Raw genomic sequence first — 18,562 nt, 5'->3', positions numbered from 1 at the left:
TTTGTGTTCTATTCCTGCTGCCCAGAGGAATGTCGTACTGCACTTGGTTAATGCAGGTGTAGCCTGTTCTCAACACTGACTTGATTGTTTGTGGTGTGCAGACTACTACCTCCTGGATGCTGCATCGCTGCTGCCTGTGCTGGCCCTAGACTTGCAGAAGGGGGATGACGTGGCGGACCTATGTGCTGCCCCAGGTGGAAAGCTGCTGGCCACCGTATTCACCGGATTGGCCGGTATGTCCCTTCTGGCCACTTCATGCTGGTGGCTACGTCCTAAGTTCAAAGCATTAAAAGCCATATTCTTGAGAAGATCTGGTGTTGGTGTTGCCATTGTGAGCAAAAAAAATCAAAGGTATGCCTCAGGCTTACATGTGCACTTAGGTAACTCATTTGAGCAGTGCGCGCAGACCGTGATCATGACTAGCAGGTTACCAGTATGTGTGAAGAGGAAAGTATATAGAGTCAAATCTCATTATAACAAATCCCGTGGGGCCGCAAAAAATCATTCGTTATTTTGAAATATTTTGGTAATAAAAAACCTGCGATTATAAGCCAGTGGTCAAACCTAGGCATGAAAATGACATACCTTGGCAGTAGGCACGTGTACAGACAAGCAAAACCTCAAATGAAAATGTTGCACTAACTTCAAAGCTGATTTATTTGAAGAAATCAATTAGGTATGTTCTCTTGCCGCGTGCAGGAAGCACGACCTAGCACTGCATTACACCCAGCACATACGCCTTCCACTTTGCGCAACACCTTATCGGTGCGTGATGCCATCGAGCAATGAAAGTACAGACTTTGTCCATTTACAAAAAAACATCAGAGTTCCATATGACCTCATCTTCAGTGTTCCTTGAAGTTTGAAAATCCTATCTCGATCTTTCAAAATGATCGTGGTGGTCGATGGGGCAATACTAGTTATCTCCAGAGGCCGATTGGCTCTTTCCCTGCGTTGATCTCTTGCATTCTTGGCACCTTCACAGGCTATAATCATAGTCAAATCTTGCAGAAACTTTGCAATTAGCTGTGAGAAAAAAATATACTCGCACGCACGTATGGCACGAACGACCGACCGAGGAAAGACACACAACATCTTAAAAAAAAAAAGACAGGCGGCTAAGCCTAATGGCTGCTCCATATTATTAAACTATAGTTTTGTGGTGGCGCTAGGAGCTGGCACTGCATATGCTGATGATGCTACAGACCACATACACATAAACGGCGGTTTCTGTTTCACGCGAGAGTTGCGAGCTACTATGCTGTTAATTTTAGCCGAATTCGTAATACTGATGTTCCTACATTATAGAAGAAAAAATAAAGTATGTTATTCTGAAATGTATGCTTTATTGAAACCCGTAATTCTGAAGTAGTTTTACATTGAAAACATGAGAAATCTGCTGGAGATCCTTAAAAAATGTGTTAATTTGAAAAATTTTTTAATGTGGTGTTCGCAATAATGAGATTTGAGTGTACTCATCTATGGGGCAGAAATGTGGGGGATAGCGAAAATGGTTCTACTTAATTTTTTCGTTAATCCAAGCGGCCCGTTATTGTGAAAAAAAGTTTTTAAGAAATGTTTATGTGAAAATCTAAGCACACCCTTTTTTGCGAGGATGTGCACGTATCCAAGGCCACCAAGCGTGCCTGCTCACTCTGTCGTCAAATCGGATCTGTCCCGTGGTGGCGTGGCGTTTGTGGCGGGATCGTTATCTCCGGCTTCATATATTGCTGAGGCATTACATGACAGATGGCGGCATAAAACGTGGAAAACCTGTCAAAAGCAACCCCGATAACTCCATCAGTGTGTTGTTACGTGGGCTTGGTATCGGCACGGCTCGGCAGGTTTCATGAGTATCGTGGTCATGCGTTGCTTGGTTCGGTGTCAGCTATCCGAGACTCATAATAGAAGTTAGAAGAGTTTGTAGAGAGCTGCCTACAGCCTTACAGCTTAAAGTTTAAGTGAATTGTAATTGCATCTGCCAAAGGTGTTTGCCAACTTTTTGCCAAATAAATTTTTATTTCTTGTGCTCGTATCCTCTAGATGTAGCTGTGAAAAGAAGGGAGAGCTGCTTTATTTTAGATTTTTCGAATCTAATTACCCCCTCTCTCACTTTAGTCATCATGATCGTGAAAAGAGGGGGTAGTCGAGTGAATACGGTAAGTCGAAGACAATGCAGAGAGCTATGGAATAGAAAATGGTAGGTGTAGCATTGAGAGACAAGAAGCATGCAGAATGCAAAAAGCTATGGAATAGAAAATGGTAGGTGTAGCATTGAGAGACAAGAAGCATGTAGAGAGGATCAGAGAAAGAAACTCGAATCAATGACATTCTAGTGGAAATCAAGAAGAAGAAATGGGCATGGGCAGGACATGCAGTGTGAAGAGAGGTTAACCAATGGCCGCTAGGGGTAACCAATTGAATTCCAAGAGAAATAAAGCGTAGCAGAGAGTGGCGGAAAGCTAGGTGGGTGGATGAGGATTAATTTGAGAAGTTTGCAGTGGTTAATTGGATGACGTCTCTGTCAGGGGTTAGTTGGCAGTTTACATGGCCAGGCACTGATTGGTGGGTGGGTTAATGGGGCTGGGCGGGTTATGTGACATCATAGGCAGGGCGTCAAAGAGTAACCGAACTGAAAACCAGAACCGAACCCGAATTTTTGTCCGGAACCGAACCAAACCTGAATATTTTCCGCCATTTTCGAATTGAATCCGAATCGGAACAAATTGAAGGAACCATTCCGAACCGGTTCACAGTGCGGTTCCAACCCACTTTTGGTGGCAACTTACTTTCATTACTTTTCTTTCGTCGCTGCTTGTAAAGCGCATTTCTTGCTTATTTCCAACGCGCCACTGCACACTGCAAACATCACAACTGTATTGAAAAATGGTCTCTTGCAGAAAGATGACAAGAAGAAAGGAAAATATATTGCCGCATGCATAGATTCCACATGCATAGCTGGTGTCGGGCTGTCGTTTCATTCCAAACATGGGTTGCCGCTGCACTGTGAAATGTGGCCGCTCATATACAAAGTTGCCCCATTCGAGAGCCTTCCTAGGCAGTGAAATAGCATATAATTTGTAAGTTGAGCTATATGTTTAGATAAGTAAATGTATAACCATGTACAACTGAAAATCGAATTGACGAACTTGTTTAAAAATGCCATGAAAATTATTTTATTTCTCTATTGTTCGACGACGTCACGATAAATTGCATGGCACATGCATAGCAGCTGTATGTGATGCGACGCCAGCAGTTGAAATTTGGTTTACTGAGACTTCAGAGTGATAAGCTGATGCTGAGGGTGAGAAGGCTGCTTTGGGCAGCAATTTACCAGCCTGTTCTCGAGTTGTATGTTAACTTAGCGCAAAGGTGGTTCCATAAGTGGATTTCCCCTTTGGTAAGTAGAGCTTTTGTTTGGGCTAACTGGTACATTTTTAATCGCAATTAATACTGCGTGACAGACAAGGACAAAGAAGGCACACAAATGACAGTACTAGCACCACTAGCAACTGAATTTTATTTCACATCAAACTTGTCTTTTTGTAGCCAACCAAGCCGTATCACACATGCAGTCACCCATCTATCGCATACTTATGGAGCAAAAGCCTACACAGTAAATCAGACACACTGAAGAAATTCTAACGTGAAGGACGAGAAGAACGTTTCTTGTTGGTCATCTGCTATCCCTCCTCAGGTGGGTGTTAATTATTGTTTCAGTTTTTGATGGTTTTGTCTGGGTCATGCTTTTTCCTTATTGAGCCACTATACAGCTGTAAAAAATCCTTTTTTTTTTTTTTTTTTGTCTTTGTTGCTGTCGGTTGTTTTCCTCCCTGATGACCTTGTTAAATATTGGTTAGGATGACTTGTTTTCATCTTTCCCATTGAAATTTCTTCTGTTGTTCTGATGTATTGCATCAATTTTGCTCCATGAGCGATAGAAGGGTGATTGCATGTGATATGGCTTGGTTGACTGCAAAAAGAAAGGTTTGATGCGAAATAAAATTCATTTGTGTGCTTTCTTTGTCCTTGTCCGTCGCGGCATACTATTTGTGAATCTTTTTGTCCCTAGCGATGACTGCTTGTTTTATATCCTTTTGCAAGCTAAACTGTGCCAGGAGTGAAGCTCCGATGTTCAAATGAGAAGATTGTGGGGAACAAGGAAATGAGTGGAATTACTGGTACGAGTATTAATTCACAAGCTCTATTTCGTGTGCTATCAATGCGATCCATACAACTACAGTGTCGAACCATCACTGACACGAATACCTAAGATAGTCTAGAAGGGTGGCCCTGAAAGCTAGAAGTGCACTATTGAAAGAAAACTGAACTAATGAGTAACTAAGAAGGGTTCAACACTGCTTAACCGAATATGGAGCGAAAGAATTAGCTCTGGGTGACCGAGGGTTCTTCTTCTTCTTCACATCTCGATGTCACCGTAATTGACTGATTTAAATATTTTAGTATTTGATACATTCAAATGTGGTGCCAAGCCATTGGCTCACGGTAGACAAGCGGAATTATGAAGAGCGTTTCACAATCCGAGGCGTGGCACAGTGGTAAAGCGCTCGGCTGGGGATCCAAGGGATGGAGGCTCGATTCCTGGTGGAGGCAAATTTTTTTTTTTTTTTAGTGAGGAGGAGTCGCACACCTCTTAAGTGTTGCTAGGCTTGGCGAGGGGGCTGTGCAGTTGGACTTGGCTGTGACATCACGTGCATGCGCAGAACTAGGCTATGTGGATCTATGCGAAGCTGCGGTCTGGCACGGGCCGTCTTGTGTGTTGTCTTCTTCTTGTGTCCGGTTTCTTCATGCTGTGCTAATGTTTTGAAAGGTATGAACCAACTAGCCTAGGCCATGATCCTAACTGATCTAGGGGTTGTTCGGTGACAAGGGAGGTCAGGACAAATACCTTGAAAAGCAGGGAGGGGGAGGAGGTCAAGCAGACCAAAGGAACCTGCGACTATAGGCCCTGAGGAAACAAAATCTGGGAGAATGGCAGTAATTGAGTAATCGGTGAACTGCTGCGTGAGAAACTGAAATAAGTACCAGTGAGGCAGCGGGAAGAGATCAGCTTAAAGGAGCAATCCAGGAAGTAAAAAAAAACTCAAAACAAAACAAAAAAAGGTTAAATGTCTTCAATCCAATGCTACTCCTGTGGACTGTCCCTGTTATTGAAAAGAAAAATATATAGCTTCAGTGACGACAAAAAGAATACACAGAGTACTATATGAATTTTGAGCTTTTATTACATACTGGAACCGGTAAGAAAGCTTAATATTAAAAAAGTGGAGTAAAATAAATACAGAGGAATTTTTTTTCTGAACCCGTTTGAACCAGTTCGAACAGAGCCGAAACTGAACCTGAACCTGAAAGGCGTGAACCTGAACCAGAACCGAACGTGAAAAATTTCTGGTTGACACTCTGTTCATAGGACCAGATGGTGTAGACAGTTTGTTTGAGATGGGAAGGTGAGATGATAATCAAAGCTGGACTCTTTGATCTCGAGTGAGACACGCTACCTTTAGTGCAGATGCATTCGTGCGGCTTTTAAAGCGGCACTTTATGTCTACGATATCTGTTTCAGGTGGTCTTTCTCATAATGTTGTTGCTCATTACTGTCTGCTAATGAGTAGTATTTATGAGATACTAGTAAAGGCACAGTCCAAGTAATTACAGTAGAACCTGTCTACAGAAAAGTCACTGAGACCAGCGAAAATCATTGTTACGCTTGCTAACTGAAAATTCTGACCCTAGATTCTTGGACATGCTTGATTATTCAGACTTTTTGCTGCACTGTGACATGCTCTATAAAACTAATGTATAAGAGTGCCTAAGATTCTAGATGCATTACGATTGCTTTGATTTTTCTGGCCTTGTTTACTCTCAGTGCATCATTGCCTTGCTTGTGGCTAAGCCTCTGTGTAATGTGTATACTGTAAAAGCATTACGCTTGGAGTGAAAATTAAGCAAAATTAAGCGACAGTGATGGTATTTTGCAGCTTTAAAGGGCCGTTGTCCAGGGAAGGCCCTTTTAAGCAAAGGAGCCCAGTGTTTCGATCAGGTACCAGAAATAGTCTGTGCAAAATGCTACAGTGACACGCGCGCCGCAAAGCATCGAAAATACAATTCAAAGCTCTCTCATGCTCTCCTTTGGGAAGCCAGCTTCCCCGTTTTCTGCGCTGGCCCGACGGGCCACAGTAATGACGTACGTACTGCGAACGACGTCCATTGGTCCGTCTCGCTGACTGACGGGAGAAGGATGGGTGTCTACCGCTCGCTGCGCGCTTTTCCCTCGCCACGGCCAGACTGAATCCAGCGGCGCACGCTCCCTCGGCCGTTTTCTTTTTTTCGCGCTCGCGGAGTGCCACGCCCCAACTCCCGCCAAATGCGGAGAAGGAAGGGGAATTTGTCTTGCGGAGGCTAGACGACCTCGGGCAGGAGAGTGAAAAACCTTTGCGAGGGAATGGAAGGAGAGAAGCATGACAGAATCGGGTGATTGCGGTGGCTGTAGCTGCGTTATTAAGTACTCTTTTCAAAAACATTTTGCGGCCTTGCGTTCTAGGGGCGAAGTCTCACATTCACCGGGGAAGAAAATATTTTCGACCGGAGGGTGGACAGTGGGCCTTTAAAGGGCTTTGCTTTATGCGCACTGTCGGGACTGTCGAAGTATGTCTACAAAATTTATGCGACTCCTTAGTTCATTTTGCAAGGCAGTGCAGCAGTATTGACACGTCTCTTCCAACAGCACTGTTGCATTTTAATGCTTTCACATAAAAGGCTGTGTTTACTGAAAAGTATGAGTGAAAAATTGCGAGCATGGCAATGGCAGGCAATAACTAGCACTAACTAGATGTAAGATTGCCTCACATACATTTGGCAGGAGCTGCTAACTCGGGTCTATCCTTTCACATGTGAAGGTGATGTCGGAATCAGTTTGCCAGGACCCTCACATTCACAATCATATGGCTTGGTTAAAGCGAGGCTTTATTTGTGGGCTGGTATCGCCTCGTATCCTTAAAAGCGGAGCTTATGTTCCCCATAATTTTTGTGGATGCTTTACCCAAAATGTGGCGGTTCAGTATAATCAAAGAACTGAGAAAGCACGCAGATGCAAGGGAGAGAAATATTTGGAGATAGAACAGCGCAACACCGTCACAACATAGAACTAAAAGGGCAGCGGCACGCAACCGAGACATTGTGGGAGGCTGATGTATGCCCTTGATGGTAGCGGTGCTTTGGGATGAATTTAAGAGAAGCGAAACTAAAACTATGCTGTTGGGTGAACTTCAACATTTGTAAACTTTTTGTCATCACTGTGCCTGCCATAACATATATGCCTGAGGTGTGTGGGTATCACTCTTCCCTTCTGTTGAGGTTTGGGGAGGTCTGTTTGGACGACCACTGGCAGTGTGGGTCGTATCTCGGCGTTCCCTTTATCCGAATTAACCGCTGTGTGCTTGCCCATGACTGAATTATTGAGTGTTTGATGCTGCAGGTTTACATGGGCGTTGACCAGGATTGTAATTCTAGTTTGATTTTACGAATTGCTGAATTGATGGGGGTCAAATTGAAGAGATTTTACTCTATAATGTATAATTTTACTGTTTTAATATGTAATGTACTGCATAACGTAACACCGCACGAATGGGGTGCCTATCAGCTTTTTACTGATGCATTTTTTGGGCAGCCCAGTGGTTGAAAAAAAACAGGCATGAAAAGTAGTTTCGCAAATAGGAGTGATCAGTTATGTTGAGTAGGGGAATGGGATGTCAGTGGGAGAAGAGAAAATGTGCAGTTGCAGATGCCACTGAGTGTGCTGTGATTTTGCTGAATGTCCAATTTACTTGGCTGATATGGCAGCTTGGGTGAGTTGATGCAGCGTAACTTGAAAAACTTGCCTATGGTCTCTGTAAGGCGGAATTCTGGGACAGCTGTTTGCAGTGGTAAAAGCAATGCAAGCTCTAGTTTGTCGTGCTGTGCATAGAGGGCGAAAGTATTAGTTTGTGCTTCTGCGTGAAGAGTGCGCCGCGGATCACTCCTCTTCCCGTCACTCCTTCAGCACTGTATTTCATTGTGCCAGTGATGCCAAGAAGTAGGAATTGTGCTCTTTGCAACAGTATATGTTGTAACTCAAGATGAACGCAGCAGAGAGTGCCGAGAGACGTGCGAGTGCTTATGTGTCTCACCTTTCTCAACTGTCTTCCTCTTATCTTATGTCAATGAAACCATATGAGGGGGAAATCCTATGTGTTGCTCTAAGGGAGGGCTGTCCATTTGCATGTGCAGGTAGCATAGTGGCATGCGATGCATCAGCATCAAGGGTGCAGCGCCTGCGGGAATGCTTACAGAGCTACCTGCCTGAGAAGCAGCTGCAGGGCATATCGGTTCTACACCGGGACCTACTCCGGCCCGGCAACATGGCTCAGCACTCCTTTGACAGGGTGGGTTCAGCACTCCTACATTGCATCCAGCATCGTACGGTCTCAAGGCCTTGCTGAACGCTTCTTTACTTGATGCTAAATGTAAAAGTTGCCGCAGAGCCATAAGATATCAATGTCAACCACTATCTTTGAAGAATCGTATGTCTGGAATTGGCGATGCTCAAGCTTGGACAATTCATATTTTTTGTCAATTCAAACAAAACAAATATCAAAAGTTTGTTTGGCAGCGATTTCTCTCGAATTTGCTTTATTTAATAGTTTTCCATTGCTCGAGCCTTCCCAGCAATTAGCCAAGCCCTACCACGTGCTGGTTTATGCTCCAATGGCGCATTGGTAGACTTTGTACTTTTTAGACATTTGGCCATTTGGGCTCAAATGTGCACTTCCCTATCTTGCTTCCACAGAGCTCCTCCTGTGCATCAGAAATGCACTCTCAGCGAGCTGTTTGTGGTTGTGTGACGAAGCCATCTTTACATGATTGCCACTACGGATCGGGAACCGTATCGCACCTATGAAAGAGGCCGCAAAAGGCCTTGGTGTTTCAGTGCGGTTCTACTTTGATATTCTCGACTTTTGCCACAAAGTGCAGCATGGTGGTATTGCAAAAAAAAAAGGGGGCCATTTTCATGCAGCATACACCCCAATGCAGAGGATTTTTGTCTTTTTTCTCTTAGTGAAATTTGCTTCGGTGCAAAGCATTTCTTTTCACGATTTTTTTTTGGGGGGGGGGGGGGGGGGCATTAGAGGATTTCACCTTAAGATACTTCCCACTTTCTTTTTCCAGTCCTTTGAGGCCTCAATCAATTTGGTTCTTACTCTGTTGGGAAGCCAGTGCAATCTTAATGGCTTTTTTTCAACATCACATTCAGTTAGAGACTGCTGGTTAAGGCTATGTAAGCATATTAGTTCTCGTTCTCTTCACCTTTACTGTGTGAATTTGTTGTGCATGGAATTCGTGCTAAAAAAAAAAGTTCTATTTGTACTAGTGCAAACCACACTCAGTATTCAATCATGGTAAAGTGCACTTCTAATACAGTACTATCTCAATGATATGTATCTCACTGCTTTAAAAAGATATTGTCACGGGGAAGCATTTATTGAGACTTGCACTGCGATGGGTGGAACACAGCCTAGAGACTTCAAGAACGGTCCAGCATCCACTCTGTAAGGATTTGAGAGCACACCAGTTCATCGTTCATGCGTCCCTCGGTAACATTATCCTCCTCGGCAAAGGCAACGTTCCAGTGCATGTTAGTCATTCTATGTGAAGTAGGAATAATATGGCTTAAGGCTGTTCACGTGCACTATTTTGAAGTGGGTGTAGGGCGTGTAGCAGACGGAGACTTTGGGTGTAATCTCATAGGTTATGTTGGTCACTGGGAGTAAAGCACGATAAGGACCTGTGTAGCTCGGCAGAAGTTTTTACACACAATCCCACACGGCGGTACGGGAGAGAAAGCAAGAAGAGATAACAGGGAGGACAGTGAACATCACAGTGGTGAATGTCGTAGCAGAGTTTTTGAGCTTCTTGGGAGGCGGAGAGCTTGTGACAAGCAATGTGGAGCATCAACAATACAGTGCAGTCCGCTTATAATGATGCCAGATAAAACTATACATTGCTTATCGATCAAATTCTTGGGATTTATTAGTTTTCCTATTGCCCCTGTGTAAAAATGAACCATATACAGTTTAACCCAGATATATCTAACTCGAAGGGGATCGCGAAATAGTTCGATATATCAATAATTCGATATACAGAAATCTGCTTGAGACGCTGGTTGCGATTGTGAAATATGATACAATCGAGTCCACTTATAACGATACCGATCTTAACAATATATCGGTTACAAAATGAAAGGCTGTTGGACCGTCCACTTTTGTATGTTTTCTATGGTAAAATAACCCGCTAATTATAATGCTCTCATGCCGCATTATCGGTTATAACAATAAGTCTGGCTCCCGAGTGCTTGTGTAAAAAGGCATTGGAATGTGAAATCCTTGAAAAGAAAAAAAAAAAGAAAATTCCAGCTGCTGTACCCTCCCCGCCGCGCGCTCATACAATAGAGCCACTTTTCTGGCCTTCTTCACATTGCCAGCCTCGCACGCCTTTCTCCCGCCGCCCTTCCACCCTTCCGAACACAAACGTGCTGCGCCCATAGCTCTACGCCGCACCACCCTCCGAAACACGAATGGACTTCGTCAACGTGCCGACAGCGCTGATCCGCTGATCTGCTTGCTCGCCCCTCATTCTGTGCAGTTTTGCCAACGGATTTGGTTGTTTGTGCAAGTTGATTGTGTCGAAGTCGTTCCTGGCCATGTGGTTTCTCTGTCTGGTTTGAATCGCCGCCGAAACGGAAGATGGCTGATCTGCCCGCTGATTATCGAACGACGTTGCCAGTGAAAAGAAAGCGCACGGCTATCAATTTGCAGACGAAGTGCAGTATCGTGAAGGGCTATAAACAGGGTAAGAAAGTGTGTGACTTGGTTAAGTACGCACTATCGCAGCTGACGGTGTCAACGTCATCTGCTCCGCTGAGAAGTTCGACAAAGAAAAGCCCTCACTTGACAGTGGGCGCAAACGCATTTGACAAGGTGCCTATAAGGAGGTTGAGGAGGCCCTCTGCGCGTGGTGAAATGAAGTGCCAGATTCATCGGGATTTCTGTCAAAGTTTCAGGGTTGGAAGCTTCGCAAAAAATATGGACATTCGCGCTCTATGATTTTAACAATCATCGAGGCTGGGGATGACCTGCTGTTATTCCAATCACTCATCAATTTCCTCCGCACAAAAAGACTACTGCCAGTGTACACGCTGCTGGAAGCAATGATCACAGTGGTTAAGCTTCTGCTGCTGCTCAAGCAAGCAAGAATTTCCGACTTTTTAAGTAGGCTTACATTATTTTATGGCCATTGATGTATCCTGTTATAAAGTGTTTAGCCCTCTTTATGATGTCAAGATATAACAATAACTGGTTGTAACGATTGGATTTTCTCAATATCATTATAAGTGGACTGCACATTATGTGTCATTCTAAAATGCGTATCATGAAAAGGAACAAAATTCTTGTGCAGAAGCATGGAAAATGTGTTCATGCAGACCTGTTTATGGTTAAGGGTATAGATTTATGACCGTGTGGCAACAGTTTGTAACCTGCGGTGCACACAGCACCACTGGTTATCATAATGTGAATGATCTGTGTGCACTGCTGTAGGCCTTTTCCTGCATTATATGGTGGGGCTAGCGATTGCAAGGTCGCACTGCATCCGATGATCAGATCAAACTCGACCAGCCACTCATGGAAAAGTTTTAAGCGTCATCCATGCTTTCCCTTTGTGATGGTAGCGAACCAGGATCTTTGCATCACCACGAGAACAGCAGGGATTCTTAGATTTCCCTATGATGAAGACTGCGCACTTGTCACTGCCGTCCATGCTGGCACACAAGAAACCAGTCACGCACAATTTGCCTTGCTTGCCGCCCTTACAGAGATTGTCTTTGACAGCGTACATATCGACGGTAGTATCCGGAAAAATAGCCCAGCCTCATCCCCACTGTACAAGTCCCGGTCTGCATATGCTTCTCGAATGCAGAGCAATGTTTTCTCAAGCCACTTCTACCTAGCGTCTATATCAAGCGATTCTGCCTGGCCCACGACTGCCTTGTAGACGATTCCATGTCTCTCCTTAAACCGTTGAATCAAACCACCACCAGGCTGGATATTGGTGTTGCACAGGAGGTATGCAAAGTTGTTTGCCTTCTCCACTAAAACCGGGCCACTAGTCGGCAAGTGCATGGGCATTCAAGAACCACTGGTAGAGTGTCTGTTCTACGTCTTTGTAGGCCCCGTGTTGAACCCTTTTTTAGTCGTCATCCACTGCATGGGCAGCACTGGCATCGCTTTCACTCTCAATCTTGAGCATGTTGCAGATGATTGCTGATACTGTCTGTTGCGTGAGGCCGTACTTGCACACCAAGTTGCACACTTAAGCCATCCTTGTGCTCACCATACAATGTTCCACTTAACTTCTAGCGGTATTGCCATTCTCTTCTGCGCCGGTTGCATTGCACTTCCCGAATGAGGATCCTCCACTGCTGTTCACAGAAAATCCAGGGCCAGCAAGATTGTGGTAACGATGATGGCACGCTGGGAGAACCATGCTAGAAAGGCACGCGTACTAACACTGCTGCACACTGCCACAAAACGTGTGCAACTGCGAAGCAGGGGCTTGGGCAAAGCAAATAGGGGAGGATAGTGCAGCGCACCACTGTCAGCGCACTCTCAGAATGTACTGCTCCACCAAGCAGAGGTAGACGGGACGGTAATCCATGGGTGGTCTCAATAAGGGGGGGGGGGGGGGGCTCAAAGCTCTCCCTCGGAACAGGAGTGCCTAGCAATGCCTTACGCATTCCCTCCTCCTCCACGTGAGGAAGTGCTCCGTGCTTCCCCGCATCTCTCTGGCATGCAAGCTTCCCCGGTGCACCCGATCAACGCATTGGCTCGACGCACTCTGTCCCGATTTTTGTTTTTGTTTGTTTGCTGCTTTGGCATTGTAGGCGTCTCCGCATATGCGCATGCTTTTGTGGTCGCCATGTTTCCGCGTTATTGTTGATATTCGGGGACCATGTTTCATTGTTATAACTGATAATGTAATGTGACACTATTGAAATAAATGGTTTATTTTACCATAGAACACATGGCCAATCTGATGGTGCAGCGGCTGCTCATTGTTATATCCGATATATTGTTAAAACCGGTATTGTTACAAGTGAGTTTGACTGTGAGTTTGGCAGAGGGCATCACACTTTCGAGAGAGATACTGTATACACGCGTGTAATGGCCGCATGCATGTATTGGCCGCACCCCGAACTTTAGAAAGAAAATTAGGAAAAAAAACTTTTAAAAAATTTCCCGAGTAAAAGCCGCACCACGAGTTTCAGGAAGTTGGGCAGTGCCGTCTACTGTGCGGTGCAAGATATACGGAACGTTTTGTGGTTACTGTCGCCAGGTGGGGCCCAAGAATCAAGTGAAAGCCAAAATGAAGCATAAAGTTAGAAGTAGAATTGCCAATAAGAATTCAGAACGAAATATTTGAGGAAAAAAAAAAAGTCAAGCATGGGGGCAGCGGCCACCACCTCCGTTACAAAGGGGGCGTTCCTAGCCGCACAGATGTCCGCCCGTTACAAAGGGTGAGGCCAGCAAATCCAATCCAATCCAATCAGTCTGTTCGCTCCTCCGTTTTACAGCCATTTCCTCGATCGCCCGAAGCATATCACATGCGATCTCGCAATCGGAACGCATCGCTGCCCTGATTTGTTCTGTGCTCGTGAGCTAAAGATTTTCTTTTTCCTCGGTGGGAAAATACGTTAGTTATACCGCTCACTTTAAGCTGAAAGTGATTCACTACGCGAAAGAAGAAGGAAAAAGAGCGGCTGGACGATGAGGAGTGATGTTTTGGACATGGGACGGGCCTGAAATCCCAATGAGTTTAGCGGAGGAGGACGAGGAGTTTTTTGACAATAATAAAGGCAGGTACCACCGCAAATAATTTTTTTCGCAGTCTTTTTTCTCACGTAATCGCCACACCCCCTGATTTTCACCCCCAATCTTGTAAAAAAAAGTGCGGCCATTACACGCGTGCATACGGTAGTTATGGCAAGTTTCTTTATATAGCGTTCATTGCACCATTGCCTAATTATATTTTAGCTCTAAAATCTCATCTCACCTCATATCTTCCCTGCTTTAAGTGCGCCACTGGTAAACATTTTGAAGGATAGCTTAGATGCATCGTAAATGCCCAGGAAAGCAGAAGATTGATCGGCCTGCCCTGTAGCTCACAGCCAGTAGGGCGCTGCAGAGGAAATTTGGAGGTCGTGGGTCTATTGGCGGCACATATTTGTTTGTTTTCTCTGCTACTTTTTAGTAAATTATCTCGGTGATTGCATGATTATTTTGCACTTATCAGCAACCCCCCCCCCCCCTTGGAAGAAAAAAAATCCGCAATGCTTTCCTTAATGTCAGTGGCTGTTGGCTCCTTTCCCTTTCCCAGGTATTTTAGATATGTAGTCTAATATTCAGTTCAATTTTATTTCCAAGCTGTACACATTTTGACTTGCAAACGGCGTATATTAGGTCTCATGGTTTAGAAACTGCAGAGAAGACCTCTCATTTAATGCACAAAAATATTAAATTGTAAGCACATGTGGACCAATAATTTATGTACATGGAACAGGGTAAGTGGAAGCTGGAATACATAAGCAAAACATTGTACAAAAGTGAATATCATCTGTTCAGGATGAAGCGTTTTAACAAGGCCAAGATTTGGTCCCTGACCGAGTCTGAAAAGAAGGAAAATAACATTTTCCATCCAGTTAAGAAACCTATCTTTGTATGCCTTCGTCTCTACATTGCGAATTAGAATTTAGCACTAGATTGTCAGAATTATATGTGGTGCATTGCCAGGCAAACTTTGCATGGTGAAGGCAGTAATTGAAATTTCGCATATCTCTGGTCTGGCAACTGAAAACTACAGTTTTCCTTGCTTCCCGCAGATCCTGCTGGATGTACCGTGTACAAACGACCGGCTCTCAGTGGCTGAGGATGACAACAACTGGTTCAGTCACAAGCGGCTGCAGGAGCGGCTCACACTGCCCCAGCGTCAGGTGGAGCTGCTGGGCCGGGCTCTATCTCTGCTGCGTCCCGGGGGCAGCTTGGTCTACTCCACTTGCTCCCTGTCACCAATGCAAAACGACGGCGTGGTACACATGGCCTTACAAGAGCTGTGGCAGCAGAGCGGCACAGCCGAGTACGCTGTCGTCGACTTATCCGTGGCTTTCGCTCCGGTGCCATTCCGCTTCTTCGAGGGCTGCCGCTATGGGCAGCTGGCACTGCCCTTCCTGCCGCAGAATGTGGGACCCCTGTATGTGGCGCGTATTGAGCGTATCCGCTAGACCACGCATTTCTTTACCACCTCATGTAGCAGAGTCGTGTGTTATGAATGCCCAACCACAAGAGGGCATTGGGAGTTGCGAGTGCATGCACAGGCTCATCATGTACAGTGCTTCTGATCCATTTTTGGAGCATAGTGTTGGAACGTTGTCAGCATTGCTTCCCAGCATGCACTACTGCTGGTGCAAAAAAGACATGGCCAGCAAATGAGTGCTTGGTTTGGGTTACCAAGATGGCTTTGGATGTATTGGTGTGTGTGCAGGTGAGAGCATCCAGCTGAAACGTAGTGAGAGAACAAAATTTATAAGGGACCTTGAGCTCCACCTTTAAGCGTGTGACGTGATAGCACAAGCTACCAGCCAACACATAAAGCCTTGCTTTAACCAAGCTGTATAAGCATGCCTGCGTGGTCTAGGGGTAACATGAATGCAAGGGTCCTGGCAGGCTGATTCTGATGTCACCCTCTCATATAAAACGAAAGGCCCGAGTTGGCAGCTCCTGCCAAACAACGTCAGGCAACCCTGCATCCAGTCAGTGCAAGGCCATATCAGCGCCATGCTCATGATTTTTCATTCGTAACGGCAACACCTGCACCAATGCCGGATTTTTGGTGAACGGGTCCTGTCAGTTCCCATCTCTAGTCCTGCTTTGTTCTTGATCCCAAGGGGGACAGAACAGGATTGCATCTTCATGTATCACAGTGGGCTCAAAGACAGCTACCGCACATTGGGCACCTGGCATCTCCCGTGATCTGTTATTAGTCACGTGCCTCCTTTATTCTAGCTGAAGCCAACAAGATGCAACTACTTCGACATTCAAATAAATGGCATCTTCTAGAGGTCTTCACTACATCCGCTCTCTGTGTTTTCGCTGTACTGTTTAATGAGTGGCCAGCTACACCAGTGCATTTGCACATATTTGAGCAAAGTTGCTGGCTTCAGCAGTGTCATCGTCGGCGTAACTTGTGGCAGCTTAGTGTGGCCCAGAGGGCCACTGTGTCACAGTTTGCATTGGCCAGCCTGGGTCATAAAAATTAGGATGCTTAAGTTTTGCCTTAAGATGACACAATAGCACCTTCAGCGCTGCCTTCTCATTCCGCTATTTGTTGGCATTGAGAGTTAGGCAAAGTGCAGATGTATATATAACACTTCTCAGTGGACACCCGAATCCTGCTCGTAAGGGTAGGGAGAAAGGTGGGAATGACGTCGTGTAACACACAGAAGCTGCTATGTTTTGCCTCAATCGAAACGCAACCACTGCAGTCGTGTTCGAGTACTCCTTTTCACTAGCTGAACATCTTTAACACTGAGCCACCGCAGTAGGTAGACCTCTTTTTTATGTTTGAATTTTGGGCTAATGTGCAGTATCTGTCTCATTTCTCGGTAGACACATCCCTCATTCACAATCTGGTGTAGGGGCCTGTGGCACTCTCAGTCTCCTGTTGTAAGTACGAAATAAAGACTCCATTGACCTCTTTACCGTTGGGCGCTCGAACACTGGTGGGCATGAGGGGTTACGCGCCGTGCAGTGTTCCTGAAAGGGAGAGCCTCCGAGGGTTCGGCCGTGAGCAGTGCGCCATCGGTGGAAGGAACCACGCACATGAGAGTACACTAACGCCTGCATCAAGACGCGCGCGGCCCCTGTGCGTTGCCGGTGTATCCACTGGACAACGCCCTTATTCGTGGGTTAGAATATGCTGAGGCTTCGACTGCGGACGCCGGAGCCCTCGAGGAACGCGTTGCTGACTGCGCGAAGCGCAGCAGCTCAATCACGCAGTCCTTAGCTTCGGGCGGCTTCTCGGCGCTCTACGGCGACGGCTGACGGCCGGCTTTTGGCTGGTGTGGCCCTTGCTGCTGCTGCTGCCGCTGCGGTGGTACGCGTGGCTGGTTGGGCAGTTGGGCGCTGGGATACCGCCATTGCTCTGCGATGGGGCCTTGGATGGGGCGTCTTCGTAGCACTCTTTCGGCGATGCCTTGCTCTGTTGTATGGACTGAGGTCCGCACCACCTTTGCCTTGTCAGATCGAAGGGAGGATGCACCAGGTGGAGTCCTGTGAGGATGCAGACCTCAACCAGCGACAATCATCCTACAGCAATTAAGCCCGAGCAATTCCTCGCGCGCAATATTGGTATAGAGCACTATAATATTGGTGTGTGTGCGTGAGAGGGGGGGGGGGTGCATTTTGGTTCTGGGAGCGGGCTGTTTTATCCCCGCCGGGGCGGTGTCGCAATGCCTGCGCACCACGTCCACGCCACCCCGCCTGATGCGAGCATATCCTAGTACCTTACTTCGATCTTTCCATTTTCTTACTTGAAAATTATCATGGAGTGTCCCCATTCTTCATACATTTTTTTCTTGCCGAGGCGGAGTTATTCGCTTTCAAGGTGGAACCATAGCTCCTTCCTAATTTTCTTCTTCACCTCAAAAAGGCGGTAGGTGTCTTCGCGCTGCAGTCTGCTCGCCATCTCGCGATCCAGATTTGATTATTTCGACTAGAGCCTGGGAAAACTGCTTTTATGCTTCACTGGGTAGAGGGTTGAGATACCTGATGGTGGGGTATGGGATTCCTGGTAGCTCAGTTTTTTTTTTTTTTCATGTGATCCAGGAGTGAGGTAGAGAGGATACACTCAAGGAGATTTGTTCCGCGGTCTCCCGCACTCCACAGAAAGGACATGCCTCGATAGGTCAAGAGAGTGCTGATACAAAAGTTTGGCGGCGGATCGAAAATGCCGCGAATGTAACGCCACGTGAAAGATGCGCGGCACGCATCCAGTAAAATGCGCGATGTAGTGCCACGTGGGACGCTCGGCGGAAATTAGATCTCTATCTTGGTGGTTCGGTAGTGATGGGGTTCAGCAGTTTTGGTACAGTTGCGCGCACTGAGGCTCTTTCATTGACTTCTTTCTCCGCAACCGTACTATAACAAAAAATAGCTGTGGTTTAGCTTGTGGTTAAAGGGGTCATTACAGCTAACATTTGAGCGTAAACTGATTATTGTACTTCACTCCACGCAGTTTAAATGATAAATCCTCGAAATTTGATCTCATTCGGCGCAGTAGATAGTTTTAAAATGAATTATTATCAAAAGCAGCTTTCTCGTCTGGCAACCATTGCCATTGACGTCACGAGATATATCATCCCTCTGTCGTCTACTCGTGGTGTCGGCCAACTGCACTG

The 18,562-nt window shown here is 45.8% G+C and overlaps 1 protein-coding gene across 2 annotated transcripts in view; it reads left to right on the top strand.

The window, feature by feature from the left end:
• Positions 1 to 16,881, top strand: part of l(2)10685 (5-methylcytosine rRNA methyltransferase l(2)10685) — a 31,661-nt gene extending 14,780 nt beyond the window's left edge. For both annotated transcript variants that reach the window (XM_084596205.1, XM_084596210.1), the window contains exons 4-6: positions 102 to 233; positions 8,287 to 8,441; positions 14,990 to 16,881. In XM_084596205.1, the coding sequence (XP_084452331.1) occupies positions 102 to 233; positions 8,287 to 8,441; positions 14,990 to 15,388 (686 nt within the window). In that variant the 3' untranslated portion in view covers positions 15,389 to 16,881. The remainder of the gene's footprint in view (positions 1 to 101; positions 234 to 8,286; positions 8,442 to 14,989) is intronic.
• Positions 16,882 to 18,562: the final 1,681 nt, after the last annotated feature.

Source organism: Amblyomma maculatum, chromosome 1 (genome assembly GCF_055883805.1).
Source record: "Amblyomma maculatum isolate TAMU_Amacu chromosome 1, ASM5588380v1, whole genome shotgun sequence".
Classification (NCBI taxonomy): Eukaryota; Metazoa; Arthropoda; class Arachnida; order Ixodida; family Ixodidae; genus Amblyomma; species Amblyomma maculatum.
This window is presented reverse-complemented; position numbering and strand designations above follow the sequence as displayed.